General features: G+C 29.4%; 1 protein-coding gene across 1 annotated transcript in view; it reads right to left on the bottom strand.

Moving 5' to 3' along the window:
* Positions 1-21,326, bottom strand: part of LOC143242339 (uncharacterized) — a 57,014-nt gene that overhangs the window by 20,912 nt on the left and 14,776 nt on the right. The window contains exons 5-15 of the mRNA XM_076485698.1: positions 21,150-21,185; positions 20,397-20,519; positions 15,673-15,933; positions 14,098-14,133; positions 13,634-13,756; positions 8,905-9,165; positions 7,327-7,362; positions 6,863-6,985; positions 2,143-2,403; positions 565-600; positions 103-225 (exon numbers count right to left, since the gene is read on the bottom strand). Of these exons, the coding sequence (XP_076341813.1) occupies positions 103-225; positions 565-600; positions 2,143-2,403; positions 6,863-6,985; positions 7,327-7,362; positions 8,905-9,165; positions 13,634-13,756; positions 14,098-14,133; positions 15,673-15,933; positions 20,397-20,519; positions 21,150-21,185 (1,419 nt within the window). The remainder of the gene's footprint in view (positions 1-102; positions 226-564; positions 601-2,142; positions 2,404-6,862; positions 6,986-7,326; positions 7,363-8,904; positions 9,166-13,633; positions 13,757-14,097; positions 14,134-15,672; positions 15,934-20,396; positions 20,520-21,149; positions 21,186-21,326) is intronic.

The following is a 21,326-nucleotide window of genomic DNA, read 5'->3' as shown; positions in this document are numbered from 1 at the left end:
TGTGATGGTGGCATTTTAATAAATAATCATACAAAAACAATACCATTCTCCTAAAGTATCAGAAAGATTTATGTATCTAAATATTCAACCACTAAAACTTACCAACTTTTAGTTGATCACAAGAACAGTCTTTCTTGACACTGTATATGATCTCAGATGCAAAATAATGCTCCTCACCTTTGTAGAAATCGATTATTACATATTTTCCACAGACATATTCATGTCCTAGAAACAAAAATTATAATAAAGGAAATTAATGAGAGACTAATCGTATAATTTGAAAATGAAGTTAGCTCCGAGAAAGCAGTCAGAAGATCTAAAAGCTTTAGATATTGCAGATTAAAAATATATGAGAAGAGTATTTACCAAAATGACACAATTTAAATTATTTGTTATTGTGTCGGAAAAAATTTCTAAAATAACAATTGCAGCCATTTTTCTCAGTACCTATACTTTTAAAATATTTTATTTTATGCTTAGGTGAAATTTATTCTCATTGTTTTAGAAGATTCAGAAAAACAAGTTGTAGTTAAATGAGCAACACAATCACATGGGATGACATACCTGAACTAGGAAGTGCCTGGATGTCAATCTTCAAAACTAGGAAGACCATCACAACAAAATATTTATATATTGTTTTACAAGTAAATGTAAATATTTTTTATATAACTATCCCACAAGACAATGAAAAAAGAAGCATATCTTAGCAGTGTCTGTATACAATTTATGCTTCAGAATAACTGCAGTCCAAGCTCAATGTTTTAATTTTGAGTGTATTAAAATATTAATTTATTTCAACTTCCAGTTTTACTCTAGATGGTGTAATTTATAATAAATAAAGACCAAGTTTAAGTCTTTAAATATTTAGAGGAGTCTGTTATCCGTTCCTTTTCTATCATTTTATACCCAATATAGAGAAGTGCCAATAACCTGTGGTCTGACGACCAAAATACCCATCGCTTAAGAGGATAATAAGCAAAATTATATACTGTCAGACACAATACTTATATAAACAGAAGCTAAGCATGGTTTCATTAAAGGAAAAACGTATAGCAGACGTATTAAACGTTTTCTCTTTACACAAAAAGTGTATGATAGAAAGAAATTATTATTAAATATGCTTAGGGCCTCAACTACTGCAAAAACAGATTCACATTTACGTACATCCAAAGATTTTAAATAAAATGTAAGAAACACATGCAATGATTTTGTTTAATCACTCTAATACAAGAATCTGATAGAAAATTGTCCAAAAGTAGCAGATTCTTTCCCAGTGAAAACTTGTCCAAATAGTACCTTTTGAGAACGTACTGATGACTGAACATTCTAATTTTTTTAATCATAATTTTTCTTCTCTTGACAATGTTTAAAGAGGGAACTTATTTCCTTACTTCTTTTCATAAAATAATTAAAATTTCTTCATATATTATTGCAATATTTTTGTTTATCTCTTTAAAGTTTTCCTACACCAAAGTGCCTTTTCAAATGAAGAATGTTTCACAAGATAAAATTCTAAGCTTCTGACAAGCAGGATATAATGTTTACTCATTTTTTGTGCTTCAAGTATAATACAGCTGGTATCAAGTACATTTCTGAGAAATTTCTATATGTACTGTTCCACTCTGAACGTGTGCACAAAGGAATTATTATACATTTTATCCATGAGAAGACTCATAAATCATGCACTAGAGAATGGAACAGAAAATAAACCTTTATTTACAGAGAAATATATAAAAATAAATTACTTTCCTTGGTTTATTTTTTTCTTAAATAAAACATGCTGAGTGAAGTAAGGATTATTAATATTTTTCAGTAAAAATACCTGCAATAGAAATGAGATAGGGGTTCAAAAATAATGTGAAGAAAACAAATTGTAAAATATTATGGACTTTGAGAAGCAGAATATACATCTAAAGCTGGCTCGAAACCTAGATAAAAGTATTTTCTTTTCATATTTCAGTTACAGTTATTACATGTAGTCAAAATATATATTAGGCAAGCCACATTTAGTATGTTTTGACTTATACTAATAAGTATAACTTATGTTTGAAGATGTATACTTAATCATTTCATTCTTAATTATACATACATATAAATGCATTATTAAACACAAAGAAAAGGTTTTGTAATAACTGAACTTACTGAACTCGAATGTACAAATACTTTTCCTCAATTTATAGTCTAAGTAATCATAGCAGTTGAGACAGGAATTTGGAATTGAAGGACAATATGTGGATGGACTAGGTGGTTGGTATGGTTTGCATCCCTTTAATCCATTTTCAATTTGTTCTTCAGTTCTTGAATTATAACTTACAAGATGGACTACATCTGTCATCTTCATGACATCATATTTGTTGTTAATTCTGATCCAAGGATCTTTCATGCTCAGTAGGATATATATACCTAAAAGAAATACATTAATAAATGATAATACGAGGAAATTTCAAGTAGTAAAATATATTAAATCAAATAACTCAGAGAAACAATATGCCTGAAAACCTGATCAATCTATTTAGATCAATGACAAATACCCCCATTACACTGTTCATTAATTTTATTTCATGAGAAATAAGTTGATGTGTTTATCTGTAGAAAAATGTCCTTTATCAGCCACGCCTGATAGTCACAACATATTTGAAAGTTCGCTTAAGCATGTTTAATTATGGCACAGTAATAAAATTCAGTGACCTATTACATGTATAAGTAAGCAATATTAAGTGCAGAAATGAGATGAAAATTCCACTAAACTAATTCAATTTGTTTTTCTAAAATAATACTTATTTGAGGTTCACCTCTGCTAAATAAGATTACTGTGATGTTCGATTGTGTATTTTATGCCAAAATTTTGTATATATAGGATACCAAATGCTGGGGATACCAACAGCCTATTTTAAGGTTCATTATTTTTATCTTACAATTGTTTTACACGATTATTCATACATAACAGATGCGATGATACTACGATCTCTACCTTTGTATTCGACACACGTTAAATGCTGGTTTAATCAAAAACTCACTCACAAAGCCACCAGACTCAGTAAATGATTACTTCAAAAGATAGGAAACGTTTTGCAAATATTCCTGTAGATGTATATGGTCCATTTAAAATAAATATTGCTTTTGTCATATAGAAAGTTAAATATGCCTAGAGTGGCTTTTCTCTTACTCTAGGCATTTGTTTTCCCAAATCAAACATGTAAGATAATCAAACATTTACAAATGAAAACCTACAAATAGGAATTTAAAAATAATAAGAAAAGTGTAGATATTTATTGCTGATAGTTCACTTAAGCTACAAATCTCTAGTACGATTCGAAAATCAGTGCAAGTGACATCTACAGTAATATGGGATAGCACATGAATCTTGCAAGAACTGAGAGAATATTTTTAAACTTAATCTCATACAAATGCTTTTAGTGTGGTGTGAAAATGTCTACGTTTTTCTTTCTGCCATAAAAACTCCAGTATTCTCCTTGTTGGAAACTACAATTCTCATATATTCTAGTGTATTAGTTGGAAACTGCATCATAAAATGTACACAATTTTGTTGTTGCATACTGTTACTCAGTTTATTATTGTTCGTCATTACTTGAATTTGCTCTAGCCATGTGGATTTTGGCTGATATAATCTGACAAGTTTTAACAATGGAGAATTATTGTAGTAGATTTTCCACCCTGGAAGATGGTGGTGATTATTTCTACTATTTTGCATACTTATCGTAAACCCCAGGAAATATTCAGTATATATTACTGATGCACATTGAACATTTTATACAGGTTCTGATATTTTTAAATAATTGCAATTAAGATTCCAGTTGAAAATGGTTTTGATAATTACTTGTGCACAGTAGGCTATTGAAGAAAATATGTATGTAGACCAAAAAAGATAAGTGTTACTAAATCTGTTTTCCCCGATAACGATTGATGAATACTGTAATTATACCATCAAATTGGGATTTCTAGCTTGTAAAAATAATGGAGATGCTCTTCATAGCTTTGTTCTTTCATTTTTTTAACAGTACCTAGTTGAAAATATGACCTTCGTGGACTTATTTAAGCTTGGTTTTGTATTTCTTGACAATCCTAAAGTTCGCTCTTTTTATATTTACAGTTTTAAGTAATACTGTTACTTAATATAGCTAATAAGTTTCAAACTCATTTAGTTATAGATTATACATTCTCTTATCATCATTTATATTTTACAAATTTCCTAGCCCATTCAATTAAATATACTAAGGCCAATAGGGACTAATGTAGAAAAAAAATTGCTTTCAAATAAAATCAGAAATGTAATTATCATGGATTTGTTTACAAATTTATTTCATTCTTGCAACATATCATTACCCTATACGTATATCACTTTGTCCTGATTTCTGTGTGAAATTCTATGAAAATGGAAGGCATACAATCTTATACTTCTGCATCAAACAGAAATATCAACAACTTTCATTGCACATTTTGATCGCTAACCTACAACTTCTCAAAATGATGATCAACCAGAAGAGGGAAAGGTAGGTCAGAGGATATTATGGTTATTTATATAAAGCATTTATCAGTGCATATAAGCAAAATAGCTATAATTAAAAGAATAACTTATTCTGAGGATTATTGCATGGGAAAGCGAGCTCTTAATGGTAGGATAAACTATTGTTACTGTAAGGCTTGAAATATAAGACACAAAGTGGATGGCTTTAGGGCACTGTTCTGAACAGAGGATTTGAATATAGTGGGAATAACTGGAAGTTACATAAATGAAGAATATTTTGATGAAGGGAATTTCTTTGATGTTTACAGGTTGTTTAGGAAGACACTCTGAAAAATTTATGTATAGAATGTGGATTAAAGCCTATTCATGTTGAGGATATCGAAACTAATGTCCATAAGGTGAATATATATTTTTATTTTTATTAGTGTTTGTAAGGAGTAAAAGGCTTTTAATAAGAATTTGTCACAGGAGACTGATGAAATGAATGAGAAACTCTGCAATAACATAAAGAATTAAACTGTGAATGAGGTGATAATTATAGAAAATTTTCATTTCAGAAAAAAATGAGGATGGTTAGAGACATATAATGAGGATGACTGGTTTTAAGAAACTCTTCTGTATTGTTTTATTCAACAACTGGTACCAATAAAGAATCTATTACAAACAATGCCATATTAGATTTAATATTAACTTTTAACAAAGATATGGTTGTTAGGGTGTAGACTGAAAACCATCTGCATGGAAGTGATCATTGCTTAATTAGATTTGATGTTTCTCTGCATATCAAAATAAGTAATAAGGCTCACAGGCCAGCTAATGTTTACCCCAAAGTTTCAAAGGACATTTAAGATTGGATAGCTGAGGCACCTGTTATTATTTTTATTAAATCCTTAAATACTGGAAGGATGACAGAAAATTGAAAGTTGGTGACTAATGTTATTCTTTATTCTGGGAGATAAAACTGTTCTACTTACTAGAGGTCCTCTACTGGTGGAAAAACTATGTAAAAGCCTGATAATGTATGCTTTGCAAAGTCACACAAAAAACTTTTAAACTTTTGTTGGATGATCAACATAGAATCACCAGAGGAATTTTTCCTCTTACTAATATTTTGACATTCTTTAAAAGATTATAACTCATGTAGATTAGGTTATGGGTGCAGACTTAGTTGATGGGAGTTTCTAGAAAGAAGTTGACATAGTGCCACATAAAAGGCTTACTGAAATTGAAACACAAGAAATCAGAGGGATTTTATGAAAGGAGTTCTGTCAGAATGGATTAATCTGAATAGAATTGGTATTTAACAGATAAGTGTTTGAACCTTTGAACTTTTTAATTTACATGAGTTGTACAGATGAAGGAAAGGTCAACAGATTGTTTAAAAATGAGGATGACATTACAGTTCTGGAATGCTGCTGCCTGTGTGGAGGATACTGCTGCTTTACAAAATGATTTTAATTATTTTGTCAGTTGATCTAAAAAAATGACAGGTATTCTTTAATTAAAATAAGGTAATGAATGTGTGAAAACACAAGTTGATTATGAATATAATTGTGATGTGACTAACCTTTGCAGATTGCAAAAGAAAACATCTTGGTATTCTAGTTTATCAGTTATATAAGTCATCTAATCAACGTGACACGGCAATTAGAACTGTAGATAGAATCTACAGTAAAAACAGAATTCAAGATTAAAGTAGTTATAATTTTAAGACAAGGAGAAATGAACACAAAATTTTGCATGGAAGGAGTCATTTTGAACTATAACGGTTTAATTTTTCCAACAATGTGGCTGGCCTTTGGAATTGACTGTTTGGCAATGTGGTAGATGCAGTTCATTTGAAAATTATAAATATTTCAATGATCATGTCTGCATTTGAGATTTGTAGAGTTTAATTTAACTTAGTGGCCATCATGGAATCTATATGGACCAAGAGATTCCTTGTTGCCCTTTAATTTTATGATATGTTATATCAGTGTGAAAGGAAAAGATGAAAATCAGTTAATAGACAATCTCGATAAATATGTTCCTGCATGGAAGCTACAAGGCCACATTACAATTAAATGTACTTTTTTATTAGGAGACTACATGTTCTTTTATTACGCACAAACAAAAATTAAAACTCACAGTTCATCTTTAATTGTATGCAATAATAAATAAGAGTTTCACTAACTATACTTTAACTTTCACATTTCCTATATTTGTATAAGAATGATTACAAGTTTATTTTTCTAATTATTTTAAGATTCAATTTTACTCGTGGTGGTATGCATCTGTGATGGTGGCATTTTAATAAATAATCATACAAAAACAATACCATTCTCCTAAAGTATCAGAAAGATTTATGTATCTAAATATTCAACCACTAAAACTTACCAACTTTTAGTTGATCACAAGAACAGTCTTTCTTGACACTGTATATGATCTCAGATGCAAAATAATGCTCCTCACCTTTGTAGAAATCGATTATTACATATTTTCCACAGACATATTCATGTCCTAGAAACAAAAATTATAATAAAGGAAATTAATGAGAGACTAATCGTATAATTTGAAAATGAAGTTAGCTCCGAGAAAGCAGTCAGAAGATCTAAAAGCTTTAGATATTGCAGATTAAAAATATATGAGAAGAGTATTTACCAAAATGACACAATTTAAATTATTTGTTATTGTGTCGGGAAAAAATTTCTAAAATAACAATTGCAGCCATTTTTCTCAGTACCTATACTTTTAAAATATTTTATTTTATGCTTAGGTGAAATTTATTCTCATTGTTTTAGAAGATTCAGAAAAAACAAGTTGTAGTTAAATGAGCAACACAATCACATGGGATGACATACCTGAACTAGGAAGTGCCTGGATGTCAATCTTCAAAACTAGGAAGACCATCACAACAAAATATTTATATATTGTTTTACAAGTAAATGTAAATATTTTTTATATAACTATCCCACAAGACAATGAAAAAAGAAGCATATCTTAGCAGTGTCTGTATACAATTTATGCTTCAGAATAACTGCAGTCCAAGCTCAATGTTTTAATTTTGAGTGTATTAAAATATTAATTTATTTCAACTTCCAGTTTTACTCTAGATGGTGTAATTTATAATAAATAAAGACCAAGTTTAAGTCTTTAAATATTTAGAGGAGTCTGTTATCCGTTCCTTTTCTATCATTTTATACCCAATATAGAGAAGTGCCAATAACCTGTGGTCTGACGACCAAAATACCCATCGCTTAAGAGGATAATAAGCAAAATTATATACTGTCAGACACAATACTTATATAAACAGAAGCTAAGCATGGTTTCATTAAAGGAAAAACGTATAGCAGACGTATTAAACGTTTTCTCTTTACACAAAAAGTGTATGATAGAAAGAAATTATTATTAAATATGCTTAGGGCCTCAACTACTGCAAAAACAGATTCACATTTACGTACATCCAAAGATTTTAAATAAAATGTAAGAAACACATGCAATGATTTTGTTTAATCACTCTAATACAAGAATCTGATAGAAAATTGTCCAAAAGTAGCAGATTCTTTCCCAGTGAAAACTTGTCCAAATAGTACCTTTTGAGAACGTACTGATGACTGAACATTCTAATTTTTTTAATCATAATTTTTCTTCTCTTGACAATGTTTAAAGAGGGAACTTATTTCCTTACTTCTTTTCATAAAAATAATTAAAATTTCTTCATATATTATTGCAATATTTTTGTTTATCTCTTTAAAGTTTTCCTACACCAAAGTGCCTTTTCAAATGAAGAATGTTTCACAAGATAAAATTCTAAGCTTCTGACAAGCAGGATATAATGTTTACTCATTTTTTGTGCTTCAAGTATAATACAGCTGGTATCAAGTACATTTCTGAGAAATTTCTATATGTACTGTTCCACTCTGAACGTGTGCACAAAGGAATTATTATACATTTTATCCATGAGAAGACTCATAAATCATGCACTAGAGAATGGAACAGAAAATAAACCTTTATTTACAGAGAAATATATAAAAATAAATTACTTTCCTTGGTTTATTTTTTCTTAAATAAAACATGCTGAGTGAAGTAAGGATTATTAATATTTTTCAGTAAAAATACCTGCAATAGAAATGAGATAGGGGTTCAAAAATAATGTGAAGAAAACAAATTGTAAAATATTATGGACTTTGAGAAGCAGAATATACATCTAAAGCTGGCTCGAAACCTAGATAAAAGTATTTTCTTTTCATATTTCAGTTACAGTTATTACATGTAGTCAAAATATATATTAGGCAAGCCACATTTAGTATGTTTTGACTTATACTAATAAGTATAACTTATGTTTGAAGATGTATACTTAATCATTTCATTCTTAATTATACATACATATAAATGCATTATTAAACACAAAGAAAAGGTTTTGTAATAACTGAACTTACTGAACTCGAATGTACAAATACTTTTCCTCAATTTATAGTCTAAGTAATCATAGCAGTTGAGACAGGAATTTGGAATTGAAGGACAATATGTGGATGGACTAGGTGGTTGGTATGGTTTGCATCCCTTTAATCCATTTTCAATTTGTTCTTCAGTTCTTGAATTATAACTTACAAGATGGACTACATCTGTCATCTTCATGACATCATATTTGTTGTTAATTCTGATCCAAGGATCTTTCATGCTCAGTAGGATATATATACCTAAAAGAAATACATTAATAAATGATAATACGAGGAAATTTCAAGTAGTAAAATATATTAAATCAAATAACTCAGAGAAACAATATGCCTGAAAACCTGATCAATCTATTTAGATCAATGACAAATACCCCCATTACACTGTTCATTAATTTTATTTCATGAGAAATAAGTTGATGTGTTTATCTGTAGAAAAATGTCCTTTATCAGCCACGTCTGATAGTCACAACATATTTGAAAGTTCGCTTAAGCATGTTTAATTATGGCACAGTAATAAAATTCAGTGACCTATTACATGTATAAGTAAGCAATATTAAGTGCAGAAATGAGATGAAAATTCCACTAAACTAATTCAATTTGTTTTTCTAAAATAATACTTATTTGAGGTTCACCTCTGCTAAATAAGATTACTGTGATGTTCGATTGTGTATTTTATGCCAAAATTTTGTATATATAGGATACCAAATGCTGGGGATACCAACAGCCTATTTTAAGGTTCATTATTTTTATCTTACAATTGTTTTACACGATTATTCATACATAACAGATGCGATGATACTACGATCTCTACCTTTGTATTCGACACACGTTAAATGCTGGTTTAATCAAAAACTCACTCACAAAGCCACCAGACTCAGTAAATGATTACTTCAAAAGATAGGAAACGTTTTGCAAATATTCCTGTAGATGTATATGGTCCATTTAAAATAAATATTGCTTTTTGTCATATAGAAAGTTAAATATGCCTAGAGTGGCTTTTCTCTTACTCTAGGCATTTGTTTTCCCAAATCAAACATGTAAGATAATCAAACATTTACAAATGAAAACCTACAAATAGGAATTTAAAAATAATAAGAAAAGTGTAGATATTTATTGCTGATAGTTCACTTAAGCTACAAATCTCTAGTACGATTCGAAAATCAGTGCAAGTGACATCTACAGTAATATGGGATAGCACATGAATCTTGCAAGAACTGAGAGAATATTTTTAAACTTAATCTCATACAAATGCTTTTAGTGTGGTGTGAAAATGTCTACGTTTTTCTTTCTGCCATAAAAACTCCAGTATTCTCCTTGTTGGAAACTACAATTCTCATATATTCTAGTGTATTAGTTGGAAACTGCATCATAAAATGTACACAATTTTGTTGTTGCATACTGTTACTCAGTTTATTATTGTTCGTCATTACTTGAATTTGCTCTAGCCATGTGGATTTTGGCTGATATAATCTGACAAGTTTTAACAATGGAGAATTATTGTAGTAGATTTTCCACCCTGGAAGATGGTGGTGATTATTTCTACTATTTTGCATACTTATCGTAAACCCCAGGAAATATTCAGTATATATTACTGATGCACATTGAACATTTTATACAGGTTCTGATATTTTTAAATAATTGCAATTAAGATTCCAGTTGAAAATGGTTTTGATAATTACTTGTGCACAGTAGGCTATTGAAGAAAATATGTATGTAGACCAAAAAAGATAAGTGTTACTAAATCTGTTTTCCCGATAACGATTGATGAATACTGTAATTATACCATCAAATTGGGATTTCTAGCTTGTAAAAATAATGGAGATGCTCTTCATAGCTTTGTTCTTTCATTTTTTTAACAGTACCTAGTTGAAAATATGACCTTCGTGGACTTATTTAAGCTTGGTTTTGTATTTCTTGACAATCCTAAAGTTCGCTCTTTTTATATTTACAGTTTTAAGTAATACTGTTACTTAATATAGCTAATAAGTTTGAAACTCATTTAGTTATAGATTATACATTCTCTTATCATCATTTATATTTTACAAATTTCCTAGCCCATTCAATTAAATATACTAAGGCCAATAGGGACTAATGTAGAAAAAAAATTGCTTTCAAATAAAATCAGAAATGTAATTATCATGGATTTGTTTACAAATTTATTTCATTCTTGCAACATATCATTACCCTATACGTATATCACTTTGTCCTGATTTCTGTGTGAAATTCTATGAAAATGGAAGGCATACAATCTTATACTTCTGCATCAAACAGAAATATCAACAACTTTCATTGCACATTTTGATCGCTAACCTACAACTTCTCAAAATGATGATCAACCAGAAGAGGGAAAGGTAGGTCAGAGGATATTATGGTTATTTATATAAAGCATTTATCAGTGCATATAAGCAAAATAGCTATAATTAAAAGAATAACTTATTCTGAGGATTATTGCATGGGAAAGCGAGCTCTTAATGGTAGGATAAACTATTGTTACTGTAAGGCTTGAAATATAAGACACAAAGTGGATGGCTTTAGGGCACTGTTCTGAACAGAGGATTTGAATATAGTGGGAATAACTGGAAGTTACATAAATGAAGAATATTTTGATGAAGGGAATTTCTTTGATGTTTACAGGTTGTTTAGGAAGACACTCTGAAAAATTTATGTATAGAATGTGGATTAAAGCCTATTCATGTTGAGGATATCGAAACTAATGTCCATAAGGTGAATATATATTTTTATTTTTATTAGTGTTTGTAAGGAGTAAAAGGCTTTTAATAAGAATTTGTCACAGGAGACTGATGAAATGAATGAGAAACTCTGCAATAACATAAAGAATTAAACTGTGAATGAGGTGATAATTATAGAAAATTTTCATTTCAGAAAAAAATGAGGATGGTTAGAGACATATAATGAGGATGACTGGTTTTAAGAAACTCTTCTGTATTGTTTTATTCAACAACTGGTACCAATAAAGAATCTATTACAAACAATGCCATATTAGATTTAATATTAACTTTTAACAAAGATATGGTTGTTAGGGTGTAGACTGAAAACCATCTGCATGGAAGTGATCATTGCTTAATTAGATTTGATGTTTCTCTGCATATCAAAATAAGTAATAAGGCTCACAGGCCAGCTAATGTTTACCCCAAAGTTTCAAAGGACATTTAAGATTGGATAGCTGAGGCACCTGTTATTATTTTTATTAAATCCTTAAATACTGGAAGGATGACAGAAAATTGAAAGTTGGTGACTAATGTTATTCTTTATTCTGGGAGATAAAAAACTGTTCTACTTACTAGAGGTCCTCTACTGGTGGAAAAACTATGTAAAAGCCTGATAATGTATGCTTTGCAAAGTCACACAAAAAAACTTTTAAACTTTTGTTGGATGATCAACATAGAATCACCAGAGGAATTTTTCCTCTTACTAATATTTTGACATTCTTTAAAAAGATTATAACTCATGTAGATTAGGTTATGGGTGCAGACTTAGTTGATGGGAGTTTCTAGAAAGAAGTTGACATAGTGCCACATAAAAGGCTTACTGAAATTGAAACACAAGAAATCAGAGGGATTTTATGAAAGGAGTTCTGTCAGAATGGATTAATCTGAATAGAATTGGTATTTAACAGATAAGTGTTTGAACCTTTGAACTTTTTTTAATTTACATGAGTTGTACAGATGAAGGAAAGGTCAACAGATTGTTTAAAAATGAGGATGACATTACAGTTCTGGAATGCTGCTGCCTGTGTGGAGGATACTGCTGCTTTACAAAATGATTTTAATTATTTTGTCAGTTGATCTAAAAAAATGACAGGTATTCTTTAATTAAAATAAGGTAATGAATGTGTGAAAACACAAGTTGATTATGAATATAATTGTGATGTGACTAACCTTTGCAGATTGCAAAAGAAAACATCTTGGTATTCTAGTTTATCAGTTATATAAGTCATCTAATCAACGTGACACGGCAATTAGAACTGTAGATAGAATCTACAGTAAAAACAGAATTCAAGATTAAAGTAGTTATAATTTTAAGACAAGGAGAAATGAACACAAAATTTTGCATGGAAGGAGTCATTTTGAACTATAACGGTTTAATTTTTCCAACAATGTGGCTGGCCTTTGGAATTGACTGTTTGGCAATGTGGTAGATGCAGTTCATTTGAAAATTATAAATATTTCAATGATCATGTCTGCATTTGAGATTTGTAGAGTTTAATTTAACTTAGTGGCCATCATGGAATCTATATGGACCAAGAGATTCCTTGTTGCCCTTTAATTTTATGATATGTTATATCAGTGTGAAAGGAAAAGATGAAAATCAGTTAATAGACAATCTCGATAAATATGTTCCTGCATGGAAGCTACAAGGCCACATTACAATTAAATGTACTTTTTTATTAGGAGACTACATGTTCTTTTATTACGCACAAACAAAAATTAAAACTCACAGTTCATCTTTAATTGTACGCAATAATAAATAAGAGTTTCACTAACTATACTTTAACTTTCACATTTCCTATATTTGTATAAGAATGATTACAAGTTTATTTTTCTAATTATTTTAAGATTCAATTTTTACTCTCGTGGTGGTATGCATCTGTGATGGTGGCATTTTAATAAATAATCATACAAAAACAATACCATTCTCCTAAAGTATCAGAAAGATTTATGTATCTAAATATTCAACCACTAAAACTTACCAACTTTTAGTTGATCACAAGAACAGTCTTTCTTGACACTGTATATGATCTCAGATGCAAAATAATGCTCCTCACCTTTGTAGAAATCGATTATTACATATTTTCCACAGACATATTCATGTCCTAGAAACAAAAATTATAATAAAGGAAATTAATGAGAGACTAATCGTATAATTTGAAAATGAAGTTAGCTCCGAGAAAGCAGTCAGAAGATCTAAAAGCTTTAGATATTGCAGATTAAAAATATATGAGAAGAGTATTTACCAAAATGACACAATTTAAATTATTTGTTATTGTGTCGGGAAAAAATTTCTAAAATAACAATTGCAGCCATTTTTCTCAGTACCTATACTTTTAAAATATTTTATTTTATGCTTAGGTGAAATTTATTCTCATTGTTTTAGAAGATTCAGAAAAAACAAGTTGTAGTTAAATGAGCAACACAATCACATGGGATGACATACCTGAACTAGGAAGTGCCTGGATGTCAATCTTCAAAACTAGGAAGACCATCACAACAAAATATTTATATATTGTTTTACAAGTAAATGTAAATATTTTTTATATAACTATCCCACAAGACAATGAAAAAAGAAGCATATCTTAGCAGTGTCTGTATACAATTTATGCTTCAGAATAACTGCAGTCCAAGCTCAATGTTTTAATTTTGAGTGTATTAAAATATTAATTTATTTCAACTTCCAGTTTTACTCTAGATGGTGTAATTTATAATAAATAAAGACCAAGTTTAAGTCTTTAAATATTTAGAGGAGTCTGTTATCCGTTCCTTTTCTATCATTTTATACCCAATATAGAGAAGTGCCAATAACCTGTGGTCTGACGACCAAAATACCCATCGCTTAAGAGGATAATAAGCAAAATTATATACTGTCAGACACAATACTTATATAAACAGAAGCTAAGCATGGTTTCATTAAAGGAAAAACGTATAGCAGACGTATTAAACGTTTTCTCTTTACACAAAAAGTGTATGATAGAAAGAAATTATTATTAAATATGCTTAGGGCCTCAACTACTGCAAAAACAGATTCACATTTACGACATCCAAAGATTTTAAATAAAATGTAAGAAACACATGCAATGATTTTTGTTTAATCACTCTAATACAAGAATCTGATAGAAAATTGTCCAAAAGTAGCAGATTCTTTCCCAGTGAAAACTTGTCCAAATAGTACCTTTTGAGAACGTACTGATGACTGAACATTCTAATTTTTTAATCATAATTTTTCTTCTCTTGACAATGTTTAAAGAGGGAACTTATTTCCTTACTTCTTTTCATAAAAATAATTAAAATTTCTTCATATATTATTGCAATATTTTTGTTTATCTCTTTAAAGTTTTCCTACACCAAAGTGCCTTTTCAAATGAAGAATGTTTCACAAGATAAAATTCTAAGCTTCTGACAAGCAGGATATAATGTTTACTCATTTTTTGTGCTTCAAGTATAATACAGCTGGTATCAAGTACATTTCTGAGAAATTTCTATATGTACTGTTCCACTCTGAACGTGTGCACAAAGGAATTATTATACATTTTATCCATGAGAAGACTCATAAATCATGCACTAGAGAATGGAACAGAAAATAAACCTTTATTTACAGAGAAATATATAAAATAAATTACTTTCCTTGGTTTATTTTTTCTTAAATAAAACATGCTGAGTGAAGTAAGGATTATTAATATTTTTCAGTAAAAATACCTGCAATAGAAATGAGATAGGGTTCAAAAATAATGTGAAGAAAACAAATTGTAAAATATTATGGACTTTGAGAAGCAGAATATACATCTAAAGCTGGCTCGAAACCTAGATAAAAGTATTTTCTTTTCATATTTCAGTTACAGTTATTACATGTAGTCAAAATATATATTAGGCAAGCCACATTTAGTATGTTTTGACTTATACTAATAAGTATAACTTATGTTTGAAGATGTATACTTAATCATTTCATTCTTAATTATACATACATATAAATGCATTATTAAACACAAAGAAAAGGTTTTGTAATAACTGAACTTACTGAACTCGAATGTACAAATACTTTTCCTCAATTTATAGTCTAAGTAATCATAGCAGTTGAGACAGGAATTTGGAATTGAAGGACAATATGTGGATGGACTAGGTGGTTGGTATGGTTTGCATCCCTTTAATCCATTTTCAATTTGTTCTTCAGTTCTTGAATTATAACTTACAAGATGGACTACATCTGTCATCTTCATGACATCATATTTGTTGTTAATTCTGATCCAAGGATCTTTCATGCTCAGTAGGATATATATACCTAAAAGAAATACATTAATAAATGATAATACGAGGAAATTTCAAGTAGTAAAATATATTAAATCAAATAACTCAGAGAAACAATATGCCTGAAAACCTGATCAATCTATTTAGATCAATGACAAATACCCCCATTACACTGTTCATTAATTTTATTTCATGAGAAATAAGTTGATGTGTTTATCTGTAGAAAATGTCCTTTATCAGCCACGTCTGATAGTCACAACATATTTGAAAGTTCGCTTAAGCATGTTTAATTATGGCACAGTAATAAAATTCAGTGACCTATTACATGTATAAGTAAGCAATATTAAGTGCAGAAATGAGATGAAAATTCCACTAAACTAATTCAATTTGTTTTTCTAAAATAATACTTATTTGAGGTTCACCTCTGCTAAATAAGATTACTGTGATGTTCGATTGTGTATTTTATGCCAAAATTTTGTATATATAGGATACCAAATGCTGGGGATACCAACAGCCTATTTTAAGGTTCATTATTTTTATCTTACAATTGTTTTACACGATTATTCATACATAACAGATGCGATGATACTACGATCTCTACCTTTGTATTCGACACACGTTAAATGCTGGTTTAATCAAAAACTCACTCACAAAGCCACCAGACTCAGTAAATGATTACTTCAAAAGATAGGAAACGTTTTGCAAATATTCCTGTAGATGTATATGGTCCATTTAAAATAAATATTGCTTTTGTCATATAGAAAGTTAAATATGCCTAGAGTGGCTTTTCTCTTACTCTAGGCATTTGTTTTCCCAAATCAAACATGTAAGATAATCAAACATTTACAAATGAAAACCTACAAATAGGAATTTAAAAATAATAAGAAAAGTGTAGATATTTATTGCTGATAGTTCACTTAAGCTACAAATCTCTAGTACGATTCGAAAATCAGTGCAAGTGACATCTACAGTAATATGGGATAGCACATGAATCTTGCAAGAACTGAGAGAATATTTTTAAACTTAATCTCATACAAATGCTTTTAGTGTGGTGTGAAAATGTCTACGTTTTTCTTTCTGCCATAAAACTCCAGTATTCTCCTTGTTGGAAACTACAATTCTCATATATTCTAGTGTATTAGTTGGAAACTGCATCATAAAATGTACACAATTTTGTTGTTGCATACTGTTACTCAGTTTATTATTGTTCGTCATTACTTGAATTTGCTCTAGCCATGTGGATTTTGGCTGATATAATCTGACAAGTTTTAACAATGGAGAATTATTGTAGTAGATTTTCCACCCTGGAAGATGGTGGTGATTATTTCTACTATTTTGCATACTTATCGTAAACCCCAGGAAATATTCAGTATATATTACTGATGCACATTGAACATTTTATACAGGTTCTGATATTTTTAAATAATTGCAATTAAGATTCCAGTTGAAAATGGTTTTGATAATTACTTGTGCACAGTAGGCTATTGAAGAAAATATGTATGTAGACCAAAAAGATAAGTGTTACTAAATCTGTTTTCCCGATAACGATTGATGAATACTGTAATTATACCATCAAATTGGGATTTCTAGCTTGTAAAAATAATGGAGATGCTCTTCATAGCTTTGTTCTTTCATTTTTTTTAACAGTACCTAGTTGAAAATATGACCTTCGTGGACTTATTTAAGCTTGGTTTTGTATTTCTTGACAATCCTAAAGTTCGCTCTTTTTATATTTACAGTTTTAAGTAATACTGTTACTTAATATAGCTAATAAGTTTGAAACTCATTTAGTTATAGATTATACATTCTCTTATCATCATTTATATTTTACAAATTTCCTAGCCCATTCAATTAAATATACTAAGGCCAATAGGGACTAATGTAGAAAAAAAATTGCTTTCAAATAAAATCAGAAATGTAATTATCATGGATTTGTTTACAAATTTATTTCATTCTTGCAACATATCATTACCCTATACGTATATCACTTTGTCCTGATTTCTGTGTGAAATTCTATGAAAATGGAAGGCATACAATCTTATACTTCTGCATCAAACAGAAATATCAACAACTTTCATTGCACATTTTGATCGCTAACCTACAACTTCTCAAAAATGATGATCAACCAGAAGAGGGAAAGGTAGGTCAGAGGATATTATGGTTATTTATATAAAGCATTTATCAGTGCATATAAGCAAAATAGCTATAATTAAAAAGAATAACTTATTCTGAGGATTATTGCATGGGAAAGCGAGCTCTTAATGGTAGGATAAACTATTGTTACTGTAAGGCTTGAAATATAAGACACAAAGTGGATGGCTTTAGGGCACTGTTCTGAACAGAGGATTTGAATATAGTGGGAATAACTGGAAGTTACATAAATGAAGAATATTTTGATGAAGGGAATTTCTTTGATGTTTACAGGTTGTTTAGGAAGACACTCTGAAAAATTTATGTATAGAATGTGGATTAAAGCCTATTCATGTTGAGGATATCGAAACTAATGTCCATAAGGTGAATATATATTTTTATTTTTATTAGTGTTTGTAAGGAGTAAAAGGCTTTTAATAAGAATTTGTCACAGGAGACTGATGAAATGAATGAGAAACTCTGCAATAACATAAAGAATTAAACTGTGAATGAGGTGATAATAATAGAAAATTTTCATTTCAGAAAAAAAATGAGGATGGTTAGAGACATATAATGAGGATGACTGGTTTTAAGAAACTCTTCTGTATTGTTTTATTCAACAACTGGTACCAATAAAGAATCTATTACAAACAATGCCATATTAGATTTAATATTAACTTTTAACAAAGATATGGTTGTTAGGGTGTAGACTGAAAACCATCTGCATGGAAGTGATCATTGCTTAATTAGATTTGATGTTTCTCTGCATATCAAAATAAGTAATAAGGCTCACAGGCCAGCTAATGTTTACCCCAAAGTTTCAAAGGACATTTAAGATTGGATAGCTGAGGCACCTGTTATTATTTTTATTAAATCCTTAAATACTGGAAGGATGACAGAAAATTGAAAGTTGGTGACTAATGTTATTCTTTATTCTGGGAGATAAAACTGTTCTACTTACTAGAGGTCCTCTACTGGTGGAAAAACTATGTAAAAGCCTGATAATGTATGCTTTGCAAAGTCACACAAAAAACTTTTAAACTTTTGTTGGATGATCAACATAGAATCACCAGAGGAATTTTTCCTCTTACTAATATTTTGACATTCTTTAAAAGATTATAACTCATGTAGATTAGGTTATGGGTGCAGACTTAGTTGATGGGAGTTTCTAGAAAGAAGTTGACATAGTGCCACATAAAAGGCTTACTGAAATTGAAACACAAGAAATCAGAGGGATTTTATGAAAGGAGTTCTGTCAGAATGGATTAATCTGAATAGAATTGGTATTTAACAGATAAGTGTTTGAACCTTTGAACTTTTTAATTTACATGAGTTGTACAGATGAAGGAAAGGTCAACAGATTGTTTAAAAATGAGGATGACATTACAGTTCTGGAATGCTGCTGCCTGTGTGGAGGATACTGCTGCTTTATAAAATGATTTTAATTATTTTGTCAGTTGATCTAAAAAAATGACAGGTATTCTTTAATTAAAATAAGGTAATGAATGTGTGAAAACACAAGTTGATTATGAATATAATTGTGATGTGACTAACCTTTGCAGATTGCAAAAGAAAACATCTTGGTATTCTAGTTTATCAGTTATATAAGTCATCTAATCAACGTGACACGGCAATTAGAACTGTAGATAGAATCTACAGTAAAAACAGAATTCAAGATTAAAGTAGTTATAATTTTAAGAAAAGGAGAAATGAACACAAAATTTTGCATGGAAGGAGTCATTTTGAACTATAACGGTTTAATTTTTCCAACAATGTGGCTGGCCTTTGGAATTGACTGTTTGGCAATGTGGTAGATGCAGTTCATTTGAAAATTATAAATATTTCAATGATCATGTCTGCATTTGAGATTTGTAGAGTTTAATTTAACTTAGTGGCCATCATAGAATCTATATGGACCAAGAGATTCCTTGTTGCCCTTTAATTTTATGATATGTTATATCAGTGTGAAAGGAAAAGATGAAAATCAGTTAATAGACAATCTCGATAAATATGTTCCTGCATGGAAGCTACAAGGCCACATTACAATTAAATGTACTTTTTTATTAGGAGACTACATGTTCTTTTATTACGCACAAACAAAAATTAAAACTCACAGTTCATCTTTAATTGTACGCAATAATAAATAAGAGTTTCACTAACTATACTTTAACTTTCACATTTCCTATATTTGTATAAGAATGATTACAAGTTTATTTTTCTAATTATTTTAAGATTCAATTTTTACTCTCGTGGTGGTATGCATCTGTGATGGTGGCATTTTAATAAATAATCATACAAAAAACAATACCATTCTCCTAAAGTATCAGAAAGATTTATGTATCTAAATATTCAACCACAAAAACTTACCAACTTTTAGTTGATCACAAGAACAGTCTTTCTTGACACTGTATATGATCTCAGAAGCAAAATAATGCTCCTCACCTTTGTAGAAATCGATTATTACATATTTTCCACAGACATATTCATATCCTAGAAACAAAAATTATAATAAAGGAAATTAATGGGAGACTAACCATATAACTTGAAAATGAAATTAATTCTGAGAAACAGTCAGAAGATCTAAAAGCTTTAGATATTACAGATTAAAAATATATGAAAATAGTATTTACCAAAATGACACAATTTAAAATATTTGTTACTGTGTCAGGAAAAAATTTCTAAAATAGCAATGACAGCTATTTTTCTCAGTATGTAACGCTTAGGTGAAATTTATTCTCATTGTTTTGAAATCACCTATTACATATTTTCCACAGACATATTCATATTGTAGAAAAAAGTTATATAAAGAGAATAACTGAAAGATGATACATATAATTTGAAATTGAAGTTAATACTGAGAGAAGAATTAGGAGCTCTAACAACTTTATATATTTCCCATTAAAAATTTTCTAAATAGTATTTACCTAAATAATACATTTTGAAATTTTTGTAATTGTGTCGGGAAACAACTTTCTATAACAACAATGATATCCATTTTTCTCATTATCTATAATTTTAAAATATTTTATATAACAATTAGTAAAATTTATTCTCATTGTTTTAGAATATTCAGAAAATAAGTTGTAGTTAAATAAGTAACAGAATTAAGTGATGACTTACTTGAATTAGGAAGTACCTTGATGTGAATCTTCAAAACTACGAAGATCATCACAACAAAATATTTATATGCTATTTTATAATTAAAAGTAAATATTCTCTATATAATGATCCTATAAGTGAATTAAAATGTAAAATAAGAACGTATTTTAACAGTACCTGTACACAATTTATGTTTGA

This window comes from Tachypleus tridentatus, unplaced genomic scaffold (assembly GCF_004210375.1).
Source record: "Tachypleus tridentatus isolate NWPU-2018 unplaced genomic scaffold, ASM421037v1 Hic_cluster_2, whole genome shotgun sequence".
Taxonomy (NCBI): Eukaryota; Metazoa; Arthropoda; class Merostomata; order Xiphosura; family Limulidae; genus Tachypleus; species Tachypleus tridentatus.
Note: the sequence above shows the minus strand (reverse complement) of the source record. Positions and strands in the feature narration are given on the sequence as shown.